Raw genomic sequence first — 24,102 nt, 5'->3', positions numbered from 1 at the left:
ACATGGATACAAAAAATGAATGAAACAGACATATTATGTCTTCATAGAACAACAGAGAAGGTGGATGAATAATTATTAATTACAATTATGCTAAGTTCTGTGAAAGAAATACAGGGATGAATGAGAACATATTACAAAAGGACATAATCTAGATGAGGAAGTCAGGAAAGGTGCCCTCATGAAGTGACATTCAAGCTGAGAGCTAAAGGATGAAGAGTAGGTATGTAGGCAAAGAGGATGAGGATCATTGTTCTGGGCAGCTGTACAGAATGTGTAAGGGCCCTGTGGTAGGAAGTTGGCTGGAAGCTGGAAAAGGCCATTGTAATGAGATCAGAGAGCAAAGTGGAGAGTGGCATGAGATGTGACAGGAGACATGAGAAGGTACCAAATCCTGTAGGGCCTTGGGGGCTGCATTCATCACATAGACTTTACCTTAAGAGCCATGAGAAGCACTGAAAGGTTTTAAGCATGGGGTGATGTGATCAGTCACGTGTTATTAAAAGATTACAGAGAATGGATGGATGGAGACAAGAGCAGACCTAGGCAGACCAGATTGGAGGCTACTGTAGGAGGCCAGACGAGAGATGATACTGGCTGTGGAAGTGGAGAAGAAGTTGATAGATCTGAGAAATATTTAGGAAGTTGAGTTGATAGGATTTGGTGTTTGGATGGATATATTGAGGGTGGGGAAAGAGTTGTTCACAGAGCTAGCAAATATTCTTGGAGGACCAAATTTGGATGGGAGAATGGTAGAATTTCAGGGTGCATAAGAGCCATTCAAGTGGCTATGTCCACTAGCGAATTGGATATATAGATATGGAGCTCAGAGGAGAAGTCTGGACCAGAGATACAGATTTAGGAATCATTTAGACAATAATTGAAGCCACAGCTGCAGTGATCACTAGAGGGTGGCATGAGAAGAAAAACAGGATGTAGGACTTAGTTTCAGTGAACTCCAACACTTAATGTTGGGGTTGAATGAGATCAATTGGTTAAGGAGATTGAAACTGAGCAACCAGAACTCCTAGGAGCTGTAGGAGGAAAACCAGAAAAGTTCAGGGCCATGAAAACCATGGGCAGTGAGAGTCTGACAAAGAAGGAAGTGGATTATTGAAAGGGGACCACTGGAATTGGCCGTGGAGTTCATTGATGTCCCTGGTAAGGGAAATTTCTGTTGAGCGGCTGGAGTAGAAGCCATATGAGATCGAGTGGTGGCATGAAGAGAAGGTGAGGCTCTGTAGACAGGGACAAAGTTAGGAGGACATTTCAGGCCAAGGAGCAACATGAGCAAAGGCATGGAGATGTGAAAAAGTAGTGTTTGGATAATCTTAAACCAGAGGGACTAGACACCTGAGTATTTAAGAGGGTAAGGGGAGGAAGGATGGCTGAATACAATGCTGAAAAGGGAGACAAAGAATGTGAACCACCGGAGTGCAAGGGACAAAAGGAGGGGAAATTATTTCTTGAATGACTTCTATGCTCTGGGAGTTTTCACATACATTATCTCACTTAATCCTCTTGTAAACTCTGTGAGTCAGGTAAACATTTTTATCCTCACTTCTCCCACTGAGAAAATAGCTGTTCATAGAAGATGAATAATTGACTCAGAGTCATAAATCTTGTAAGTAATGGGAATCCAGTCTCCCTCTCATATGGGAGGATCTGGGCAAATGCCCTGCCAAGTGGTAACATCAGGTGGGGAGAACAGGGTCGGAATCCCTTTTATCCAGCGCTGGAGTATCAGTTAAGTTAGCCAAAACAGAGAAAGGATAGTCCAAAAACCACAGCCAAGTGCAACACGAAAATAGTTCAAGAGTCAAATGGTCCATCCAAAAGTCAGGTTGCCAGAGCCAAGAGAGGTTAGTCTACAAAGCCCAAATCCCACCCAGTAATTGGTCTGAAAGCCAAGTTAATCACAAGCAGTGGAGTTTGATTAAAGAATGGGCTAGGAATGCCAGGAAACGTCAGAAGTGTGCCAGCCACCAGCTAAGCCTCAAGCTTCCATTTGAGCTGGCATTCAGGTCTTGGGGATTTGAAGATGGGGAAGAAGTAAGGAGACAGATTCTGTAGAGTTGAACAACTGAACAACTAGGCTCTCTAGAGAATAACATGATTGGAAATGTTTTGTAGGCAGATTCTTCTGGTGGCTCCACGAAGAAGCACCTCGAGATTTCAGATAACAGCACCTCCTCAATCTGGATCTCATATGGAAGGTAAAGCTAACTGGGGCCCAAGTCCACAGATTCAACTCCCCTCTGCAGAGTGGAACATGGGTAGGCCACTGGCTTGGTCCTTGAACTTGAGGAATTACACTCGATTTATATCCTACAGGCAGAAAATATGAAGACCCCAAAGAGAAGCACCAAGCGCAGACCTGGCATATCCAGAATGCTGGAGGAAGCAGGAACTATCAGGCAAGCCAAGGCTATGTGCGTTATTAAGGGCTTACTTAAAAATAAGTCTTCTCATTGGTACAACACTTTATGATTCATTGTTTCATTTGAGCCTCACAACCACTCCCTGAAGTAGGTATTATTTCTCTCCCCCTGTCCTAATTTCTTTAAACAGAATAGGAAACTGTGGCTGGGGCAAGGTAAGTGATGCCCCGATTCACACAACTGTGTAAAGGTCAGAACTGGAACTGGAACCCAAGTTTTGTTTTATGCAAATTCTGTGTCTGTTTCTGCTACGGAAAAGACATTGGTCAGGAAGGCTTCACAGAGGAGGTGCTTGAACTCCCAAGTGGCAGGGCAGCAAGTGCAGAGGGTGACAGGGTCCTCTGGGCAAAGGCATAAAGACGCAGCATGGCACAGCCAGTTAAACAAAACATGGTTTCTAGAATGGGAGCTCCTTGAGGACAGGAAGCTCCAGTTCCTTGAATGGGACCTGGGTTTTGGCAGGTGCTGGATAACTCTTTGAATACAGATTCTGTACAGGAGTAGCTGGAAGGGAGGCTGGGAAGTAAGGCAGGGGTCAGAAGATGCAGTGCCTTTTATACAATAGGGAAGGTGGAGGAGGAGGGGAGGGGACCAGGTTGCAAGAGCAGAGAACAGGTGAGGAGAGAATCAGCTGGAAGGTGTTTCCAGGAGGGAGAAGAGGAAGGCCAGAAGTAAACCAGGGTAGGGAGAAGAAAGGACAGAGTCAAGAAATATTTGGGAGTCAGGATACCCGGCGACACCCTGAAAGGGAGCAGTGACATGTACCATCTGCAAGCAGAAAGGCTGGAACATTGGAGAGATGGAGGATGGTGGCTGTGGAGCAACAATGTTGGGTGGTGTATCACCCCCTTTCCCCCACCAGGTAAGCGGCTGCAACCTCAGCAGTCATTCCCGGCGGTTGCATGCCAGAAAGGGTGGGGCCTCCCGGACTGGGGAAGGCAGCAGCAACCTGCCGGATCCGGGTTAACAAAGGCAGGACTACAACTCCCAGCATGCTCAGGCCCAGTGGGGTGACGGCGGGCGGTGGCTGCGCTGCACCCGCCTGGTGGGCGCAGGACGTGGGTCGGCCCCCGAGCCTGTCATTCCGGAGGGGTCTGCGGGGGTGCGGGTCGGCGATGCACCCCTGTACCCCGCGCACCGGCAGCGCTGGGCTCGCATCTCCCGCCCCGCGGCCCCTCCCCTTGCCCCACCCCAGCCGGGCGGCTTAGCTGGGGCCGCAGCGCGGCTGCAACATCACTCTCGCCGCCGCTGCTCCGCCCCATCCCCTTCTGTTTTTCTCTCATTCTCGGGTGGCGGCAGCGGAGAAGGCGGAGGCAGAGGCAGCAGCAGCAGCGCTGGCTGCGATGAATGATCCCCCAGCTGGGGGAGAGGACTCCAGGTGAGCCTCTGACCTCTGGAGGGCCGGGACCCCCGGCCGCCCAGGACCTGCTGCCACCGCCATGGATCCCTAGAGGCGGGGGTGGAGGAGGAGGAGAAGACAGCCCTGCCGCCCACCCCCATCCCATTTTCCTCTTCCTTTATCTCATTGTTGCCATAGCTGTTTACGGCAGCGCTCCTCTGCCCCAGCATGGGGCGGGCTCCCGGCACTGCCATTCGGCCGGCGCGGCTCCCGCAGCTGCCCGGGGATTCTGCCTAATTCTCTGTGCCCAGCCGGTGCAGCGGAGACTGGAGGAGGCCCGGACTGCAGCAGCGGCGGGGCCACCTCCCAGCATCCCCACCCTAGGAGGCTGCATGCAGATTGAAGAGCTGCGCCTGGGGGCTGGGCCGGCCCTGCTGATACCTACCTAGGGAGGACCACCGGACTGCCCGGGCTGCGGAGGGGGCCGCGGGCCGGGAAAGATAGAGGAGCAAGATGGCCAGTAAAACCAAGGCCAGCGAGGCCCTGAAGGTGGTGGCCCGGTGCCGACCCCTCAGCCGGAAGGAGGACGCTGCTGGTCACGAGCAGATTCTGACCATGGATGTGAAACTGGGCCAGGTGACCCTGCGGAACCCCCGCGCTGCCCTGGGGGAGCTGCCCAAGACCTTCACCTTTGATGCCGTGTATGATGCCAGCTCCAAGCAGGCTGATTTGTATGATGAAACTGTGAGGCCCCTGGTAGACTCTGTGCTTCAGGGTTTCAATGGCACAGTGTTTGCCTATGGCCAGACGGGCACTGGCAAGACCTACACCATGCAAGGGACCTGGGTGGAACCGGAGCTTCGTGGGGTCATCCCCAATGCCTTCGAGCACATCTTCACCCACATCTCGCGCTCCCAAAACCAGCAGTACCTGGTCAGGGCTTCCTACCTGGAGATCTACCAGGAGGAGATTCGAGACCTGCTCTCCAAGGAGCCCGGCAAGAGGCTGGAGCTGAAGGAAAACCCGGACACAGGTGTCTACATCAAGGACCTCTCCTCCTTCGTCACCAAGAATGTCAAGGAGATCGAGCACGTGATGAACCTGGGGAACCAGACCCGGGCGGTGGGCAGCACACACATGAATGAGGTCAGCTCCCGCTCCCATGCCATCTTCGTCATCACTGTGGAGTGCAGTGAGCGTGGCTCTGATGGCCAGGACCACATCCGTGTGGGCAAGCTCAATCTGGTGGACCTGGCTGGCAGTGAGCGGCAGAATAAGGCAGGCCCCAACACAGCTGGGGGGACGACCACACAGTCCACCGGGATTGGCGGCGGTGGAGGGGGCGGTGGTGGGGGAGAGAGGCCTAAGGAAGCCTCCAAAATCAACCTCTCGCTGTCTGCCCTGGGCAACGTGATCGCTGCTCTGGCGGGCAACAGGAGCACCCATATTCCCTACCGGGACTCCAAGCTGACCCGGCTCCTCCAGGACTCTCTCGGGGGGAACGCCAAGACCATCATGGTGGCCACCCTGGGGCCAGCTTCTCACAGCTACGACGAGAGCCTCTCCACCCTGCGCTTTGCCAACCGGGCCAAGAACATCAAGAACAAGCCCCGGGTGAACGAAGACCCCAAGGACACGTTGCTGCGGGAATTCCAGGAGGAGATCGCCCGCCTGAAGGCTCAGCTGGAGAAGAAAGGGATGCTGGGGAAGCGGCTCCGGAGGAAGAGCAGCCGCAGGAAGAAGGCGGTGTCAGCCCCGGCCGGGTACCCTGAGGGGCCAGTGATCGAGGCCTGGGTGGCCGAAGAGGAGGATGACAATAACAACAACCACCGCCCGCCCCCGCCCGTCCTGGAGTCGGCCTTGGACAAGAACATGGAGAATTACCTGCAGGAGCAGAAGGAGCGGCTGGAGGAGGAGAAGGCGGCCATCCAAGATGACCGCAGCCTGGTGAGCGAGGAGAAGCAGAAGCTGCTGGAGGAGAAGGAGAAGATGCTGGAGGACCTGAGACGTGAGCAGCAGGCCACAGAGCTGCTCGCAGCCAAGTACAAGGTAAGGGCCCCAGAGGGAGCAGGGGCATCCAAAGGTCCCCAGAGGGATCTGAGCCAGCAGGTCTGTGACATGTCTTGAAGCATGGTGTCCTCCCCCTGCACCATACACTGCCTTCCTACCAAATACTCCCCTGGAGCAGCCAGGTAAATTCCAGGCAGAGCCTCCCAGGGGCACCTAAGAGGACGGACACACACACACACACACACACACACACACACACACACACAGCAACGCAGGCAGGTGGTCTCAATGAGCTTGGGCTGGTTTGCCCTGCTGCATGTCAGTCTCTGCCAGTGGCCCCTAGTAGCGGTCAGGTCCACGGGACAGCCAGGCAGGCCCTCAGCCTCATCTGGGGTGGGTTCTCACTCTTGCAGAGCCTCCTCCCTGTGACCTCCCTCTGCAGCACCTTCAGACCTTACACTGTTTTAATAATATCTGACATTTGGATAGCATTTCACAGTTAACAAAATGCCCCACGTACACGATCTCATTTGATCCTTACAGTAGCCATCCAGGGTGCTGGTCCTCAAATCCCCATTTTCCAGGTGAGGAACTAAGGCTCAGAGAAATGATATGACCATGGTTCCGTGCTACGAAGTGGCAGAGCTGAGCAGGAACCCATGGGCCTCGTGCTCTTTCAGTTCTTGGATGGCAAGGGGGGACTAGGAATGGATTCTGCTCCCTGCGAAAGCAGTCCACGGGGCCCACGCAGGGCAGGTGCCACTGCATGGTATCATTTGAGGAATCACTCAGAGGGTGGAAAGAGCATCGGGCTCCACACCGGAGACCTAGAGCCTCGGCCCAGCTCTTCTACAGCTTATTGAGAGACCTTGTGTAAGTTGCTTCCTTTTTTCCTCAAGCCTGTTTCTGATTTTGTAAAATAGAAGGTTGGCCTGGGAGATTTCTGAGACTCTTCCCACCCAATCATTTTTGACCTGTATTAATTTGAGAAGCAAACCAGCTGACCCCCACACCTAAGCCTTATCCCAGTAAGATCCAGTTCCCCGGCGCCCTGAGAGGTATCCGGGCCTCTGTCCTTCCGGAGCTGATCCTCCCCTGGGAGCCTCCAGGCCGGAGGTGGAGCTGAGCTGCAGAGGCCCCAACAGGCCAGCCACAGACCTGCTAAATTTCAGTGCTGCAGATGTTCCTGGCATTTTTAGGTCCCTGGAGTCCTTGACACTCGCGGGTGGGAGGAAGGACACAAGGAACCATGAGCTGCTCGCTTCCTGGGGAAAGCCAAACATTGCCATTCCTTATTCCTTCTCAGGAGCATGGGCTCCTGAGGCAGGGAAGCCCAGTCTGGAGAGGGAGAGCTGTAGCCGCTGGAAGGTGACAGATGAGCTGGATGCCACTGTCTGTGTTATGGGACTGCTGCTGCACCAGGGGCTCTGGCCTTGCAGATTGAATATTTAACTCACCTCCACGAGCTCAGAAAGGGTTATGCTTAGCCACTTCCTCAAAGAAACAATCAGGAGCCTGCACATGTGGGTCCATCTGAGAGAAGCAGGATGTTAAAGGCAAGACAGTCAGTCTCCCTAGGAGGAAGGGAATCCAGGGAGTCTGCTGCTTTCCACTGGGAAATCTTACATGGGCCATCTGTCATTGGGGTCATTACCAAGAATGACCCCACTGCCACACCCCTTGCTCCCCTTCACACCCCACCACCACCCCTTAAGGCTGGGAGGTAATGGAGGCTAAGAGAGGATAGAAGCAGACTTCATTCCCTGAGGAAATGGGTGGAGGGGACGGAGCTAAGACTCCAAAGGATTCTTCCCACTGGGAACAATGGGATTTCCCAGTGTTGGCGACTGACTGGCTCCCTCTGTAAGATTCGTGGATCTAAGGCAGTGTGAGGCACAGATAATAGGACAGTCAAGAGATCAGGGCAGCTCATGCCAGAAGTCCTGCACCAGAGGCATAGCCCTCAGAGCTGGCAAGGGCCCTGGAGAACCGAGCCTGGGACTTGCCCAGGGCCACATAGGTAAGTTAAGGAGAGCTCCGACGCTATATTTGGCCCAGCCTCTTTCCATTACACAGAGTCCCGATGTTACCTATGCTACTTGATAATCAGGGTAATTCGTTTTTATATAATACTTGGACATCTTGATCTCTTATAATCTCCCAGCAACCCCAAGAGATAAGTATTATTTCCATTTGACAGTTAATGAAAACCAAGACTGGGGAGGTTGAGTGACTGTCTCAGTGACCCTGGATGATAGTGGGAGAGCCAGGACTGGAACCCAGGTTTTTTGATGGCCCCAGACCTGTGTTCTTTCTAAGTCATCATGGAGCCCTCCATGTTTGCTCACTATGTGACTCAGGGCAAAGGCCTTTGCCTCTGAGGCCTCAGGTTTCCATTCCCTAAGGAGGAGAAGTCTGACATAGCTCTCGGGGGAGTGGGTGAAATGGTTATTGTGTGCCAGGCTTTCAGATGTAAGCAAAGGGGGAGGGGTGGCTGGGAAATTCCGGGAGGGGAATGATTCCATATCCTGTGACTTCTCATCAGGCCCAGCCCAGGACAGAGCAATGAGCAAGCCCAGAATGGAGTCTAGACAGAGGACCCCATCCTCCTTGTAGCCTCTGTGGCACCACCTGGTTCAGTGTTAGGTGTTTCTAGGATGGAGGAAACAATTTGAGGGCTCTTGAGGGATCCACAGGGTAAAGAGAGAAGGAACATGTTAGAGATAATCCCAGGGCTGCTTATTTCACAGGGTTGTGCTGAAGACTAAATGAAATCATTAGTGTGAGGGCTTTTGAAATATGTTGAAAGCACCAAATAACACAGGGTATTTGCAGCCACAAGCAGGGGTCTGGTGCTCTCCGGAGCTGACATCTTTGCAGTTAGCTTAACTCCTTCCTTCCCCTGCCATCCCAGTTGCCTTGCCATAACTCCGCAGCCCTGGGAGCAGAGCCAGGCAAGAAAAACTCAAGGACACCAGTGGCAAGACCAGATCAGAAGGCTGGAGCTCAGGTCCCTCCTGGAAATGAGCTGAGCTTTTTGCTCCCCATCTACAACCCACTCTGGTTCTGGCATGACCTCCCCTTCTCGCCTCTCCCATTCCCTTCTTCCAGTTCACACCTCCCCTTCTCGCCTCTCCCATTCCCTTCTTCCAGTTCACACCACCCTCTGGGGGCAGCTAAGCGATAGCTAATGCGACCCAGTGCCCTCATTCACTCTCGGACTCATCTAACTGTCTGTCTCGCCTGCTTTCCCTGTCTGCCACCTCCAGGCTCCCTGTTCCCTTTGTTCTCCCCTCACTGTATACAAACACCACGCCTCTCTCCTTAGAGTCTCCTTTCATCTCTCCTCTCATATTTACCGTGGGCCTCAGGGGATCTTAGGGGGTACAAATGTGTGAGGGTTTGTGATTGTGATCAGTGCCCTGTTTGTTGTCAATCATTAGCAAATGATACTTACAGATGTCTCTGGGGGGCTGGACAACAAACTAGGCCCGTGAGGGAGGGGAGTAAGGGAAGTCCCAGACAGACCCATGCTGAGGTGGGCTCTGCACAGAGAAAACTCAAGTGTTTGTGCACAGTGCACATTCTGCGATGAGAACTGGTGAATCCGTGCAGATTGCTTGGAAGGAGCCTACTTGACTCGACTTGGGTGAGAAAAAAATTTTTTAATGACTGCTTTAATTTTAAAATTCATTTTTTGAGGGATTGGACTAGACGATTTCTAAAACTTTGATTCTAGATACTTAGAAGAAAAGGAGGGTGTTTGGGGGAGACAAGGGCTGCAATGACACAGAATGCAGACTCGTTGAACTAAAGAGGAGCGGAAGAGGTAGAAACAACAGCATTGCTTATTGATCTCCAAGTAAGTAGGTCTGGAGGGTGAAGAGCAGGGGGTCTTGGCTAGAACCCAACTCTCTCTCTGGGTGTAGAAAAGAGACCTACTGCCCCAAAGCCAGAGGGAGCACAAACTGCATTGACTTTTTTTTTTAATAAATTTTATTGGGGGATATTGGGGTACAGTGTGTTTCTCCAGGGCCCATCAGCTCCAAGCCACTGTCCTTCAATCTAGTTGTGGAGGGCGCAGCTCAGCTCCAAGTCCAGTCGCCATTTTCAATCTTAGTTGCAGGGGGCGCAGCCCACCATCCCATGTGACAATTGAACCAGCAACCTTGTTGTTGAGAGCTCGCGCTCTAACCAACTGAGCCATGCGGCCACCCCTGCATTGACTTTTTACCATCCCTTTTGGGGTCCCTCTTCCTCCCACCTCTCAGCATCAGGTTAACCATAAAAAGGTATACAGGAGAGGGAGTTTTCAACCTGAGAACCAACAGTGATAGCAAGAATAATCCCATTTACCTAATACTTACTAGGTGCCAAGCACTATAGTATGTATTATAGACAAGTTATCTCATGTAATCTCTACAAGCACCTTCCAAGAAAGGTCCTGTTACTGTTCCCACTTTATAGATGAGAAAGCAGACCCATTAAGGTTCAGTAACTTGTCCAAGGCCTCATGGTTTGTATATGGCAACGCTAGTTGAGTCCAGGTCGGTTTGATAACAAAATATGACCCTCTTTTATGCTTGAAGAATTAGGAATATCAGGTTGGGAACTGGTTGTTGGGAAGGTGGTGAAAAATGACAGGAGCTGGTGTAGACGTGTTGAATTTGTGGTGACAAAATCCAGTGGGCAGCTGGCAATGGATCAGTGGAAGTTAGAAGCAAGCACAAGGCTGGAAATGGATATTGGGGGCTCATCTTTAGAAGTAGAGGGCTAAATTGAGCCTGCAGTCCTCTATTCTGACTCTCTCTCTCTCTCTCTCTCTCTCTCTCTCTCTCTCTCTCTCTCTCTCTCTCTCTCTCTCTCTCTCTCTGTATGAGTCACTCCCAAATTGAGGCCTCATGTTCTGGTCTGTCTGCTAACATTTTGTCGAGTGCTGTGTTCAGAGCATGGGCATCAGCGTCAGGCAGGCCTGGGTCTAGTGACTTACTAGTTTTGAGACCTCAGTTCTTCATCTATAAAATGGGATAATAGTACCTATGTCAGTACTATTTGGAGCATTAAATGAGATAATTGACATCAAAGCACTTTGGACAGTTCCTGGCATACTTTGTACTGTTATCTCCAATTGACAAAATGGGAGTTTTCACTTGCCAACTTCCTAATATGCCAAAACACAACACGTTTTAGCCTGGCATTCAAGGCCCACCAGAGTCTGGCTATAATATATCTCTTCAATTTTCCTGCCCAAGCTACTCCAGTGGGAGAACCTCACAACCAGCTGGTCTGCCCTTATCCTTTGATCCTAATATGTGCCTCACTGCCATTATGCTGATTGCACTGTTTTTGTCCTGGGCAGCAGGAAGTGGGTGTTATGGGAGCAGGTTAAGCTCAATATGAAGAACTTTGTAACGATTAGAACTGGGCTGTTTCAAGAGGTAATGAATGGACTCCAATCCCTGGAATTGTTCAAGGAGAAACTGAATGTCAGAGATGCTCTAAAGGGATTCATGTTGAGAAAAGCCATTGAATAGGGTGATTGTCAAAGTCCCTCTTCTTAAAAGTCCTTAATTGTTGAGATAGCATCTTCTAAAGCAAAATATAAAATGTTTCGTCTTTTTTATTTTTTTATTTTTCAAAATGCTTATCTTTCTTGAAAATTAAGATCGGGATTTAAATTTAATGTATGAATTCAAAAATAAAAGATATTTTTCAGCTCTCTATTATGGCCAATTAGAGAAAGACAATGTGAAGAAGGAAAGAGAGAAGAAAATAGGAAAGAAGTAAAGGGAGACAGTGAAATGGGAAAAGAAAAATGGAGTTAGTTACAGAGTCAGGGAAAAAGAAGGAAGAAGAGTGGATAAGGGGGCGCACAGCAGGGTTTCTGGGGAGAAGAAACTCCAATTGGGAGAGAACGTACTGAATAGGAGAGAGTTAAATACTCCATATCATCACACTGCCCTGGTCTTGGTTAGTCCCCAAATAGGGCTGTACCCAGTTTCCAGAGACTCCCCAATAATCTAGGGAGCATCTACTTTCCTAAAGCTAGTCTCATTCCCGCTGCACGTTAGAGATACGCAGACAGCAGTACTCTGAGATGCGTGGGCTAGTGATCAAGGGACAGTGTGCACCCCGACCCCATCCCCGCCGAGTCATCCGTGATCTTTGAGGGAACCCAGTGACAACAGGTGCCCAGTGCTCCAAGCTGGGTCTGGCATCTAGGTCAGAATCCCAGGCCTCTTGGCATTGATGGAAGCAGTGACTTATACTCCTTCCTATCTGTCCCTGGCGGGTGTGATCAGTTACCAGGATTGTTGTGACGACTGGGGGAATTTTGTAAAGATGTGACCAGCAGAAAGTATAGAAGACTAATACATTTCCATCAGAGGTTCTGGGCTTCAAGTTATATGAAGGCTCAACAGGCCTTGTTTTGGTCCAGTATTGGGTTTCTCTTGATGTGTGTTGGCTGGAGGAGTGTATTATCATATTGCTCTTAGTCATTTTCAGCCCCCAGATAGTGCAAGATTGGATGAAGTAGCTGTGATAATGTCCTCATTGTGCTCTGCGGGCTAGGAGGAAGGGCCTGGAATTCAGCTCGAGAAGGGCACCCTTCTCCCACCTGTGCCCTGCCAGCCTGCTGCACCTGGCCAGTCTGGGGCACTTCTGAGAGCTGCTGAACCAGGTGGCCTGTGTGAGTGGATAAGAAAAGGGCTCCTCTTCTCACAGATCCTTCAGCCCCACGGGCTATGCAAGGCAGACCCCTGTGCTCGGAGCTTATCAGCCACCTGCACTTGTGGTTTGCTGTATCTAGAATTTTTAATATCCTGCGACATTCCTGGTCATTGACTCCTGGTCACACTAAAGAGTTGTCTCCCTTTCTAGTTGTCTCTCTTTCCTTCCAGATGTGCTCAACAGAGGAGTACCAGGCTCTGGGTTGAATTGTTTCTATAGCACTAGGTAATCGACCTGAAGGCTTTCTCCTTTCTTGAGGTGGACCTGCAGAGTAATAACAGGAGTAGTAGTAATAACCATCTCTTTAGTGCATGTTTAATGCCAAGCACTCTGCTCTGTTTATCATGGGCGTTGTTTATTCAGTCCTCAACGATAGAACCGTGAAGTAGAACCATTTTAATCTCCAGGTGACAAATGGGGACCCTGAGGTACCTTAAGTGAGGAACAACCCAGTCGTATGCCTCGGAAGTGTTAGGTCCAGAAGATGAGCCTATGTCTGCCCAACTCCAGAGCCCATGGGCTGCCCACGTGGTGACACCAACTCGAAAGGAAGGATTCATGCCAGGTCCCTGGCTAACAGGCCCCCGTGGGAGCTCGTGTAGGCTGAGATGCTTAACTCATCTCTGTCCTTCCATGTGATGCAAAGCCCCGCCTCTGACCTCAGCTGAGTGCCATTCATTCCTATCATCAACAAATCTTTTTGAGTACCCATGGCTGAAAACCTAAATCACTGATTATAGTTGACTTTGTTTTTAAATTACTGAAGTTTCTGGCAGGAATAATAAGAACTAACTAATAGTGGTTATCTCCAAGTATTTCAATAGGGAGAAGTACTTTTATTTTTTACCTTTTTTTTACTTTTATCTTTTTTTTATAGTAAGCATATATTACTTTGTTAATTAAATAAAAGCTGATCTAAGTTTTTTAAGGGAGGAAAATTATAAAAGTGTTAACACCTAACTGGAAGGTTGGCTTAAAGATAATGAATAATTGAGGGAAATCCACGGTGGATAATAATACTCAGTGATACCCCGTTATTGGTAATCCTGTGACCTTGGACAAGTCACTTCCCCTCCCAAGGACTCTAAAAAATGGTCAATAGATTTTTCCTTGCTTTCTGCACCATTTGCTGATTGACCTTGGAAGCAGTGGGTCAGGAGCCCAGGATTAGAGAATGGCCTGAATGAGAGGTAGTGAGAGCTGGAGAGGGAGGACCAAGCATTGCCTGGGAGCTGGAGGCTGCATGACCCGGCACAACCCGCCTAAGCCCTCTGACTCCTGTAAAATGCTGAGTCTGCGCTTCGTGCATCCTTAGGTCTCCTCCAGTTCTGACTCTGTAGCAGCATCTATTGTCTGGCGGGATGTGCATCCCTGGGGCTGAAGAGGAGCCCCCTAGAACACCACAGCTGAGCAAGGGAAACGGGGAAAGATGAATCAGGATCGGATCTGACGCGCTCATGGTTTGCTCTCTGAAGTAGATGGGCAGATCCCTGCCTGTTTCAGCTGGAAGAGAAAGAAATGGTGCTCTGAGCTTTCCTGGTGGTTCCTGAGCTGGCAAAGGGGCCAATACCAAATACTGCTTCTCTCCAAGGTGCTTTCCTGCCTGAAGCTGGGAGAAAGATGTGGAGGAGGGCAAAGGACACTGGACCTGGAATTGGGAGTTCAAGTGTAACTTCTGCCATTTACTGGCACCATAACCTTGAACAAGTCACTTCACCTGTCTGAGCTGTACTTTTATGTCAAGTAGGGATCAGACTTATCTCCTAAGGTTCTTGTCATGATTAAATCGGATGATTAATGTAAAAAGAACCTAGTCCAGCTGCAGGCACATGGCAAGTTGCATCTGAGACTCCTTTCTCCTGCAAAATGTCACCGATTAGCTGGCAGTGGCCAGGCAGGGCCTGTTTGCCTTCTCTGTCCTTGTAAAATTATACTTGATGGTATCTTCTCAGAGGAGTGGCTGGCTGGGCCTGGCTATCTACATTCTGGCTTTCCAGATCAGCACTTAATGAGTAGTGGGGCCTCCTTTCTCCACCTTCTGGTTTTATACTCCAGTTGCTCCTGGAATATGAAAAGATGAGCCTCTGACTACCCCAGGCTGTGTCTGCAAGCGGGCATGTCCCTGTGGTGATCTTGGCTGTTAGTTGTCATAGCAGCTGACCTGCCTCTAATACCTGGAATCGAGGCCCTGATCAAATTGGGAAATTATCTGGAAAGTGCATAGTCAATATTGGAGCAGATACACATAAAAATTCCTTAATTATGAACTCCAGGCTTAGAGTACTCCATCTCTGGGCCTCAGTTTCCTCATTTGTAAAGCTAAGGGGGTTGGGGTTGATGACTGCCTGAGGTCACCTTAGCTACTCTATGATTTGTATCCCTTTCTCCAGAGTCAGACCATGGTGCCCTGGAGCTCCCAGAACTGTGTCTTCCGCCCCCACAGCCTCTGCTGGCCTTTTAGTGACACTGGACTCATTTAGAACCAGTAGGACCAAACCCAGTCTTGTGCACAGACTCCACCCACCTGTTCTCCTTTGCTCTGAGAGATCACAAAGGCAGCATTAGTGTGGGCCGTTCAGAGCTCCAGGGAAGCTTTCCTGGGGAACCAGGACCCTCAGACTCCCAGACTCTCTGTTTAGTCGCCCCCCAGCCTGAAATGGGCCTAGGTATTGGAGGCATTCCTGTCCTCCCTGCCCTCCAGAGGTGACAGTTAAGGATAGAGATCTCTGAGGAAAAGGAGAAGGTGGCCACTGGTATCCTCAGAGAAATGGGGGAAATTAAAAGCAAAACAAAACAAAAAAAATAACCCTGTTTCTAAGCAAAGAATTGAATCTCATACGTGACATATTTCAGAGTGTGGGGGTGAAGCAGACAGTGTGAGTTGAGGTTTGGGAGAAGGAGGGGGCTCAGACCTTGCACCTGGATTCTGGATTGAGGCCCACCCACAGATTTCATGCCAGGACTAGCCCCTCTTCTAGCACAACATGAGTTCTGTCAGGCAGTTTTGGCCGATCACGTGGGCTGGGCAATTGGGCACGACTTGGCGCGCGAGTGATAAGGCAAATTCAGTTATTCAGACCACGCCTGTGCTGGGTTCCTGGCAAGGCAGGCAGTGGACAAACAGAATGCGGGTGATAAGGGGCAGGAGGCGCCATTCAGGACTTCTCGTCCTGGAGCCCAGGGCTCAGCCAGGAGGAGCGAACCTGAAGCCGAGTTCTGGGTCCAAGGAGGAGGTCTAACAGTCGGGCAGATTAGCAGGAACCAACACAGAACCCAGTCCTGGGAGTCAGGTCACGGGGATGGGGGAGGAGGAGGGTTGGGTCTTGGGGGCCAGGTAGTCTTAGCTGATGCATCAAATTCCAGGCCTGACTGGCAACGTCCAAATGGGTTAGTTACCCAGTTTTTGAACCCATTTGGACATTGTCAGGCAGGATTTTGAATGAGCATGAGAGTAGGTGTGGGTAGCTGGAGAATGCGGAGGTTGAATAAACAGAATTGTTTTGAATCTGAGGTCCACCTACTCACTTAAAAACCACCAAAAAAAAGCATAAATGGGTATATTGTGAAAGGGAGATCAGACCTCCACAAGACCACCTCGAATGTATAGGGAATGTAAAATAAATGGGGAGGCTCGATTTTATATCTTTTATTATAGCAGATTTTGAAAATAATGATAATCATGCATATGACATTCTAATAAAGTGGTTCCATTATTTATTGCTGGCAGTAGTTTAAGTGGTGTAAACTGTTAGAAAGGTAACTTGACAGTATGTTCTAAGATACACAAAATGTTTATAACCCTTTATCCACTCCTGAAATGTTCTTCAAAGAGTAATCTAAAAAGGCAAAAATTTATATGCACAAGGGTGTTTATTTTAAACCTTGAACAACCAATAATAATCTTTAATAGGGATTAATTAAATATATTATAAATTATCCACTCTAAATATATTATGCATTAAACTCATAAACATTATGGAAGTAACAGACAATACACGAGATATTTGATAAGGTGGAAAGAGCAGGACCTAAGCCTATATTTATATCATCTTTATAGATGTGAAAAAATGATGTGTACATATGAAAAACTCTGGAAAAAGTGGGGAAAATAAAGGAAGATGTTTGGCTATGGTGAAGGAAATGCGAAGTCTTTTCTCATTTTGTTTTCTTTCTCTGGTTATTTTGATGTTAGTGCAATTTTTTCTGAAAGGAGAGGAAGGCAATAAAAAGTTAAAAATGTGTCCCCAGAATCCCTTAATAAGTGGTTAAGTATTTAATCCATTGCGCCTGAAGTATCAGATTCTATAAATGTGTTACTTTCTGTAAGCAGTAGAACTTCCCTTGTCCTAAAGAATCAAGGTATAAACTCTTACCCTAGGATTGATTGGAAAATCTGGATCTTTGCTTTTCACACCTGTTTTGATTTTACAGTTTCCCAGCCTATCCTCTTAACCTTCCTTTGTCTTTGCAGACGAAGGAGTCCTATTTTCTAAGTTTCTTAGAATAGCCCTTCTCTTGATGGTTTTGGCCACTTTCTCTGAATCTTCTCTCTCCGTTTTGTCTCCAGAGATACAGGGAGGGAAGTGTGCACAGTTCTCCACATTCATCAGCATCATGGTTTTATATGAGGGTAGAATGACTTTTGTTTCCAACACACCTTCATGATGGTACCTGGCCAGACACTACTGGGTTTTTTTTGTTTGTTTTTTTAGCTGTGGCAGCAGCATATTAAACCAATGTCTTGGGGAACAATAGAGATTGACTCCGCCCCCCCCCCTTTTTTTGGCTTATAACTGATTGCTCACAGGCATCATTTTAATGAGTACATGTCATGCAGGGTGTCAGGCGGGGTCTCTGGTCCCGCTCCCCACATAAGAACGCAGGATAGGGTGAGGCCAAAAAGGAACACCCACGGAGCCATAGATAGGGGAGTCATACCACTATAGTCTCGCTGGTGGCTGGGTTAGAGACACAGGAAGCAGGAGCCACACTATCCGCAACCCGCTGTCCTAACTGCAACCCGCGCTTGCTAGCTCAGACACCATCTTCTTGCTAGTCCCCACTTTCTGCTAGCATAGCCACGGCAGTTATATTAGTAACCACCTTGGTCACTGGTTACAGCTGACGGCCAACTAACCACAGCTGATGGCCATCCAATCACAGTTGATGGCCATTTACTACCCGAGTGAGCACCTTTCCCCGTGAGGCCGAGAGCCTGGAAACTGCACTCCTGGCTCTGTCCCCACAGTACATCTAGGAATACTTTTTCCCCAAATGTAAAATGTAATTGAAGCTCATCTAACATTTTTTGTTGGCTCACACAACCTATAAATTCTCACCTGGAAGGATTTGGGAGCCTCTGTGAAGCTACATGCTTTCTAACAGAGATCAGTCCCAAAAGTTAACATGTGAACATTTTTCTATCTAGAGGGATGCCTGTTTATTTGTTTCCTTTTCCTAATCCACCTTTCTCTTAGGAGAAAGTACTTCCCTCCCTCCATCTCCTTAGCCCACCGCCTATCCCCACCATGTAACTTTGAATAACCTCTGATGTAGAACCTTGCCAGGAGCATTTTAACCTCTAAAGTTCTGGCCTCTGGCTTCCCCCACTGTAATAACGTTGGAGATTAGTCAGACATGATTTCCTCTTGCTGGAAACATGTTGCTTTTCTTGTAGCAGGTTCTGCTTCCTAAAGCACTTAATACAATGTCTGCAATAGAAAGAGGGTGCACTTTGGAGCCAGGCCAACCAGGGTCTGGATTCTCCATTTATATTTAATGGCCACGATGTGACCTTGGATGGATTACTTAACCTCTCTAAGCTTTTGGAAAAATGATGGTGCTAATAATATGCCCCTTAAAGTCACCTGGGATCTCGTTACAATGCAGAGTCTGATTCACTAGGGCCTGATTCTGCGTTTTTAACAAGCTCCTAGGTAATGCTGATTCTGGAGACCTCAAAAAGCAGTGATTGTCAAATTTGACCGCACACTGAAATCACCTGGGACCCTTTCAAAACCACTGGTGCCTGGATCTCACCACCTACTCCCTCTCCCCCATTCCAATTTAACTGGCAGTGAGGTGTAGCCTGGGCACTGGGCCTTTTGAAAGCTTCCCAGGTGATTCTAATGTACATTGAAGTTTGAGACCCACTACTTACAGGGTTATTAGAAGGAATAAATGTGAAACGCCCAGCATGTAGCAGGTGCAAAGAAAATAATGGGTTTTTTCCCTCTTGGTTCCTTGTCCTGTGTTTCTCACTCCACCCTAGTCCCAGTCTTTAAATCAGGCAGGAAAAAACAGGGCATCTACCGTTGCCTGTGCCTTCCTTAACTGAGTCATCTCGAGAGCAGCTAGCCTGGAGTTCTCACAGCCATGCGTGGAGAGGACCAAGATAATGCGATGTGGCGTCGCGCTGGGAGTTTTAAAAACTCCCCAGTGACTCTCATATGCAACCAAGTTTGAGCACTAGTGTCTTTTTATTAGACAGCAAACACTAGAGTTGCATGACATGCCAATGGAAGTGCACGGACTCAAGACTGGAGTGGACAAGTGTGTCCCAGAATGGGAGACCAGGCCAGACACCAGGTCCCCCGATACTCCATTCCCTGGTAATTAGAGGGATGGGTCATCATGGCCCACAGCAGTGGGCAGCGTCCTCGTGTACAAGAGGGAGCTGCTGCCTTCCTGTCCCTCTTCGCAGCCAGCCCATCCCTCCTGACCCTCCCCAGATGCTCAGACCCCATTGCTCTGTCCTTTGGCCCCGCAACAATGAGTGTGGGTTGGTCAATTGAAGGAGAAGCGGGGCTAAAGAGGCAGCTCTGTTCTGGAGCCCAGAGAAGGGATCTGGAACCCCCCTCTGGGGCTACCCCAAGGATTCCTTTCGTTTGCTCAACCACTGATTAAGCACTTACTGTGTGCCCAGCACTGTGCTAAGCCCTAGGACATTGAGATCTGAGGAAGACATGATTCCTGCCCTGAAGGGACTCACAGGGGAGACAGGATGTAAAGCAATGATGGGATGTTATGGTATAATACCAGCAATGCGTCCTGATTATTGAGGAGGCCCAAAGGACGAAATGTACAGATCAGAGGGAATCAGAGAAAACGTCTCAAGATGCTCACGCTGCGTCTTGCAGAAGAAGCCGCGGTTTTCCAGGTGGACGTGGGGTGGGAAGAGAAGCCCAGTGTTGTGAAGAGGCACAGTGCATTCGGGGAGCTGGGCTTCCCTTGGCGGGGCTGGGTGCCGAGCAAATGGTGTGAGGGCGGAGTAAGCAGTGTGAGGGCATTGGGAGGCTAGGCCAGCCCACTGGCCTGCAACTGCCACAGACTTTGGGGTTTATCCTGCAAGAAGCGGAGGCCCATGAAATAGTTTGCAGCAGAGGAGAGGCACGCTCTGAATTGTGTTTTTGGTGGATCCCCTGGGTGTCATGTGGAGATGGATGGAAGGGGAAACTGAGGCAGTGGGGGGCTCATGGCAGGGATCCAGGTGAGTCATGAGGATCGCAGTGAAGTCAGCAGGAATTGTAGGACGAAAAGGAGGGAATGGTGCGAGCCATACCCAGAGGCAGACTTGATGGTATTTAACAACTGGCCAGATGTCGGGAGTGTGTGAAACGCAGGGCAGGTACTAGAGTGAGGTAGGTAAGGTGCCTAAGGCACAAAATTTAAGGAGTCGCTCACTCAAAGGGTGGTGCAAGTGGCCACCGTGAGTGAGAAGGAAGAGTCTAGGATGAGTTCAGGTCTGTGATGTATGGTGGGGTGGATGGTGAGAGATTGATTAACCTGGAGCAAGGCCTGGGGCAGGTACAAGAGCAGCAGGGGGCTGTGGTGTGGCAGTGAGGACAAGCAGCCACTGGAGGGCGCTGTTCTCTGCAGCAGCTCTCTCCTTGGCCTCAGGCTGCGTGGTGCTGCTCTGATTGGCCCAGCTTGGCTCAGTATCCTCTGGCAACTTCACATAGTCCAACCTCCGACCTCCCAAAACAACCCTTAACCCCTGTCCTGCTCTGTCCTCAGTGATGGGGCTCTCACAGGGGCCCCATCTCTCCCCTTCTGACAGCACCCCGCTGCTTTGAGAACCCTACAGCAAGTCAGCTGGTGCCACTGGGAAAAATTCCAGTGGGTTGGCAGCCAATTTCTTCTGGTGGTTCAAGGTGATTTCCACCTTCCAGGAGGCCTGGAATGAAATCAGAGGACAGCTGGGGTGCCCTGGGGCAGCACCCTCTGAATAACAATAGTGACAATGCATTTTATATGGTCACAGTGTACACAGCTTATACAAACCTGTCATCCTTTAAGCCTCAGATTCAACAGGTACCTACGGAATGTCTGTGCCAAGCACTCGGCGAGGCGCTTTCACACAGCGTTAAGGGCTCAAGTATAAGACTAGGGGTAGCGACGTGACCTCAGGCTAGCTACGCTCAATTTCTTCGTATGTTGACTGGGGAAAGTCATAGCACCTCTCTCTTAGGGTGAGGATGGAGATAATGTCTGTGAAGGGCTTGGTTCAGCCCCCAGCAGACAGTGTGCGGCAAAGGTTTGCTAGACATCCTAGATCATAGGCGGTCGCCATATTATAGATGTCAGACGGAGGGGGTGACTTCGCTGGGGTTTGTAGTTAGTGGGTAGAAAGCAGGTCTTTTCCTGGCCGTATCCAAAGCTCATGTGCTTCTGGGGCCCCATATGCCCCTAGTGTTGTAGAGTCTCGCACCTTAGGCTTTTAGACTTTTTCTGTTGCCTGTGTGGAGAGCCCTCTTCCTGAGGCAGGAGCCATTAGCTAAAGGCTGGGCTGCCCCGGGACTGTATCTTCTGCCTCCCACTCCCTGAACTCTAGCTGGGTGCTCACTGCCAGGGTTAGGTGGCCACCTATGCCCCCGCCCCACCAGGCATGGTGAACCGTCTTCCATCTGGATTCAAAGCAAACAGATCAGGTGCCCCACATCCCCCGAGGGGCTCCCTCTCTTGATGGTCCTGCCAACAATGGGAGATACGCTGGGGCCCAAGAGGCTGGAAGAAGAAACTCCCTCTTGTTGGGGGCCGCAAGGTCACATGTGGGACACATGTCGTGTCTCTTCCTAGAAGGATCACAGAGAGCAGGGAAAACCTCTCCCTTTGGGGGTCCCTCTGAAAAGCCTGTGTCTAAAGCCCTCTGTGTCCCCAGGCCATGGAGAGCAAGCTGCTCATTGGGGGCAGAAACATCATGGATCACACCAACGAGCAACAAAAGATGTTGGAGCTGAAGAGGCAGGAGATTGCCGAGCAGGTAGGCCTGGGGCTTCGGGTCCCTGGGGGCGCGGGGCCTGGAGATCACGTCTCGGGGGCACGGGGCCGTAAGCCATCGTGGACTCAGGATCCATGTACCAGTGCTGAGAACTTAACACACGCCGCCCTGGATCCCATGGGTCCCCCAGCCCAGGGCCTGCCTCTGCAGGGGTACTGCTAGCCAGTGGGCGAGAGAAAAAGGTGGCTCTCCACGATGTCAGCTTCCACAGGGCACCTCGTTCTAACTCCGGGGCCTTCCACAAGGGTGCGAGTTCTTTGCCAACTGTACGACTATGTTCTAAGTCATCAAGAACCACAATTGGTTGGTCTGACCAGTCAACTGTAATATACATGGGGAGAGGGTGGGGCAGCAGGGAAGCCAGTGTGAGGGACGTCTATCTGTACATGTGTTGACGCCTCTGGAATGCACCTGGGTCTCTGTCCACATGTGCAGTGCCTGGCAAAGGTTCAGAGATGCTCCACTGAGGATGGGGTGGGAGCAGCGCATGTAGGCCATGGGACACTCCTTCTTCCTCCTGGCAGCTGTGGCCACAGCGAAGCCAGGCCCAGGGTAGGCAGAGTGAGCCTGTCCCCGCGATCCCTTGGCCCTCCCCGGTACGTGCTGCTGCTCTGAGCTGTGCCCTGCCTTGGTCTAGAAACGCCGTGAGCGGGAAATGCAGCAGGAGATGATGCTCAGAGATGAGGAGACCATGGAGCTCCGGGGCACCTACACGTCCCTGCAGCAGGAGGTGGAGGTCAAAACCAAGAAACTCAAGAAGGTGAGACGCCACGGCACGACGGGGTCAAGGTGCACGAGCGCCGGCAGCCTCTGCCCGAGGCAGGCACCTGCCAAGGGCTGTGCACGTTAGGGCCTCTTCCCCACTTTGCTGGGGCTGCTGGGGTGAGGAGCAGGGAAAGCAAGGGTCTGGCGTTGGGGTGGAATAGAGCCTTTTCTCCTGGGCCAGGCAGGGCCTGACAGGCTGGAAACACCGCCACTTCAGTCTCCAAGGTTGTCCCATGGTCCTGGGCAACTTGTCACCAGAGGGTCACAGTTTGGATAGCTGAAGCTAGAGCAGGGCCAGGGGAGTGGTGACAGAGCCTGAGCCTGGGGGAGCTCCAGGGAGGGAACACAGGGCCCTTGAGGACATATGAAGGGATGAGAATATCTGGCCACCGGGACCCCGCAAAGTCCATGGCCAGGGAAACGTGTACATGAGATGAGGGTCAAGGGCAAGAAGCAGCAAGTTCCAGCCTGGATTCCGGGAAGATCCTGAAGAACTCTTAGGGTTGCTGATGTGGCCCCCCCAGAGCAGGCCAGGCAGAAGCTCAGCCATAATGGCAGTTTCCAGGCACACAGCTCTCAGTGGGTTAGCAGTGGGACAGCACAATCAGAGCTGCCTTCCACACACAGACTTCTGAGAGCCCCTGGAGAGGTACCATAGGAGTGGGGTGGGTACCTTTCAAACTGTCTTAGGCCCCCTGTTTTCCCTGAGCCCTGGACCAGCAGTTCTGTGCTTGGGTCCTGCTTCTGGCTCTTCTGTTAACTAGTTCTGTGACCTTGAGCAAGCCAATGCCTGAGTTTCTTCATCTATAAAAAGAGGGTGTTGGACCAAAAGGGTCCCTTCCAGTTTGAATGTTCCACGATGCTGACAGCAGCTGAAAGAGACAGGTGACAGGCCACAGTGTAGGCGGAGTATCCTGTCCCTATTCATGGTGGGGCAGCAGAAGGGAGCTTCAGACCAGACCTGGCCTCGTCCTGTTCTGAGCTGGTGTCCCCTGAGCCTGCGGCCTTCGGGGCCCAAGCTGGGTGCCAGGGCCTTCTGGCCTTGCTGTGCATCCTCTGAGCTGCACCCGTTCCCCCCCCCAGCTCTACGCCAAGCTGCAGGCGGTGAAGGCGGAGATCCAAGACCAGCATGACGAGTACATCCGTGTGCGACAGGACCTGGAGGAGGCTCAGAATGAGCAGACCCGGGAACTCAAGCTCAAGTAGGCCCCCTCCTCCCATTCCTGGTCCTCACAGCCATCCCTCTGTCCCCAGGCCTCTCCCTGACAGGCTCTGCTCCTTCCTGAAGGCCTCATGCCAACTGTCAACTCACCCACAAGTCCATGAGTCTTAGGAATAGAACGTATCTGAGGGATGAGGAGAGGCCCCTGTTCTGGAGTTTCTTCTACCTCCTGTTTCCTTCTCTTTCCCTCCTCAGCCTGCATTTGATGAAACCGCCCCCTCCAAGTGCATGCTGGGTGCTGGCCAGAAGGAACCCCTACAGCCCAAAACCCAAACTCTTTGCCTTAGCAGTGATTTTCAAGGTCTATTATTTCTAT

General features: G+C 50.6%; 1 protein-coding gene across 1 annotated transcript in view; it reads left to right on the top strand.

The window, feature by feature from the left end:
* Window positions 1-3,042: 3,042 nt before the first annotated feature.
* The window catches only part of KIF3C (kinesin family member 3C), a 34,078-nt gene continuing 13,018 nt past the window's right edge, over window positions 3,043-24,102 (top strand). Inside the window, exons 1-5 of the mRNA XM_019712710.2 lie at window positions 3,043-3,816; window positions 3,976-5,826; window positions 21,680-21,781; window positions 22,437-22,559; window positions 23,648-23,766. Of these exons, the coding sequence (XP_019568269.2) occupies window positions 4,291-5,826; window positions 21,680-21,781; window positions 22,437-22,559; window positions 23,648-23,766 (1,880 nt within the window). The 5' untranslated portion in view covers window positions 3,043-3,816; window positions 3,976-4,290. The remainder of the gene's footprint in view (window positions 3,817-3,975; window positions 5,827-21,679; window positions 21,782-22,436; window positions 22,560-23,647; window positions 23,767-24,102) is intronic.

This window comes from Rhinolophus sinicus, linkage group LG05 (genome assembly GCF_036562045.2).
Source record: "Rhinolophus sinicus isolate RSC01 linkage group LG05, ASM3656204v1, whole genome shotgun sequence".
Classification (NCBI taxonomy): domain Eukaryota; kingdom Metazoa; phylum Chordata; class Mammalia; order Chiroptera; family Rhinolophidae; genus Rhinolophus; species Rhinolophus sinicus.
Note: the sequence above shows the minus strand (reverse complement) of the source record. Positions and strands in the feature narration are given on the sequence as shown.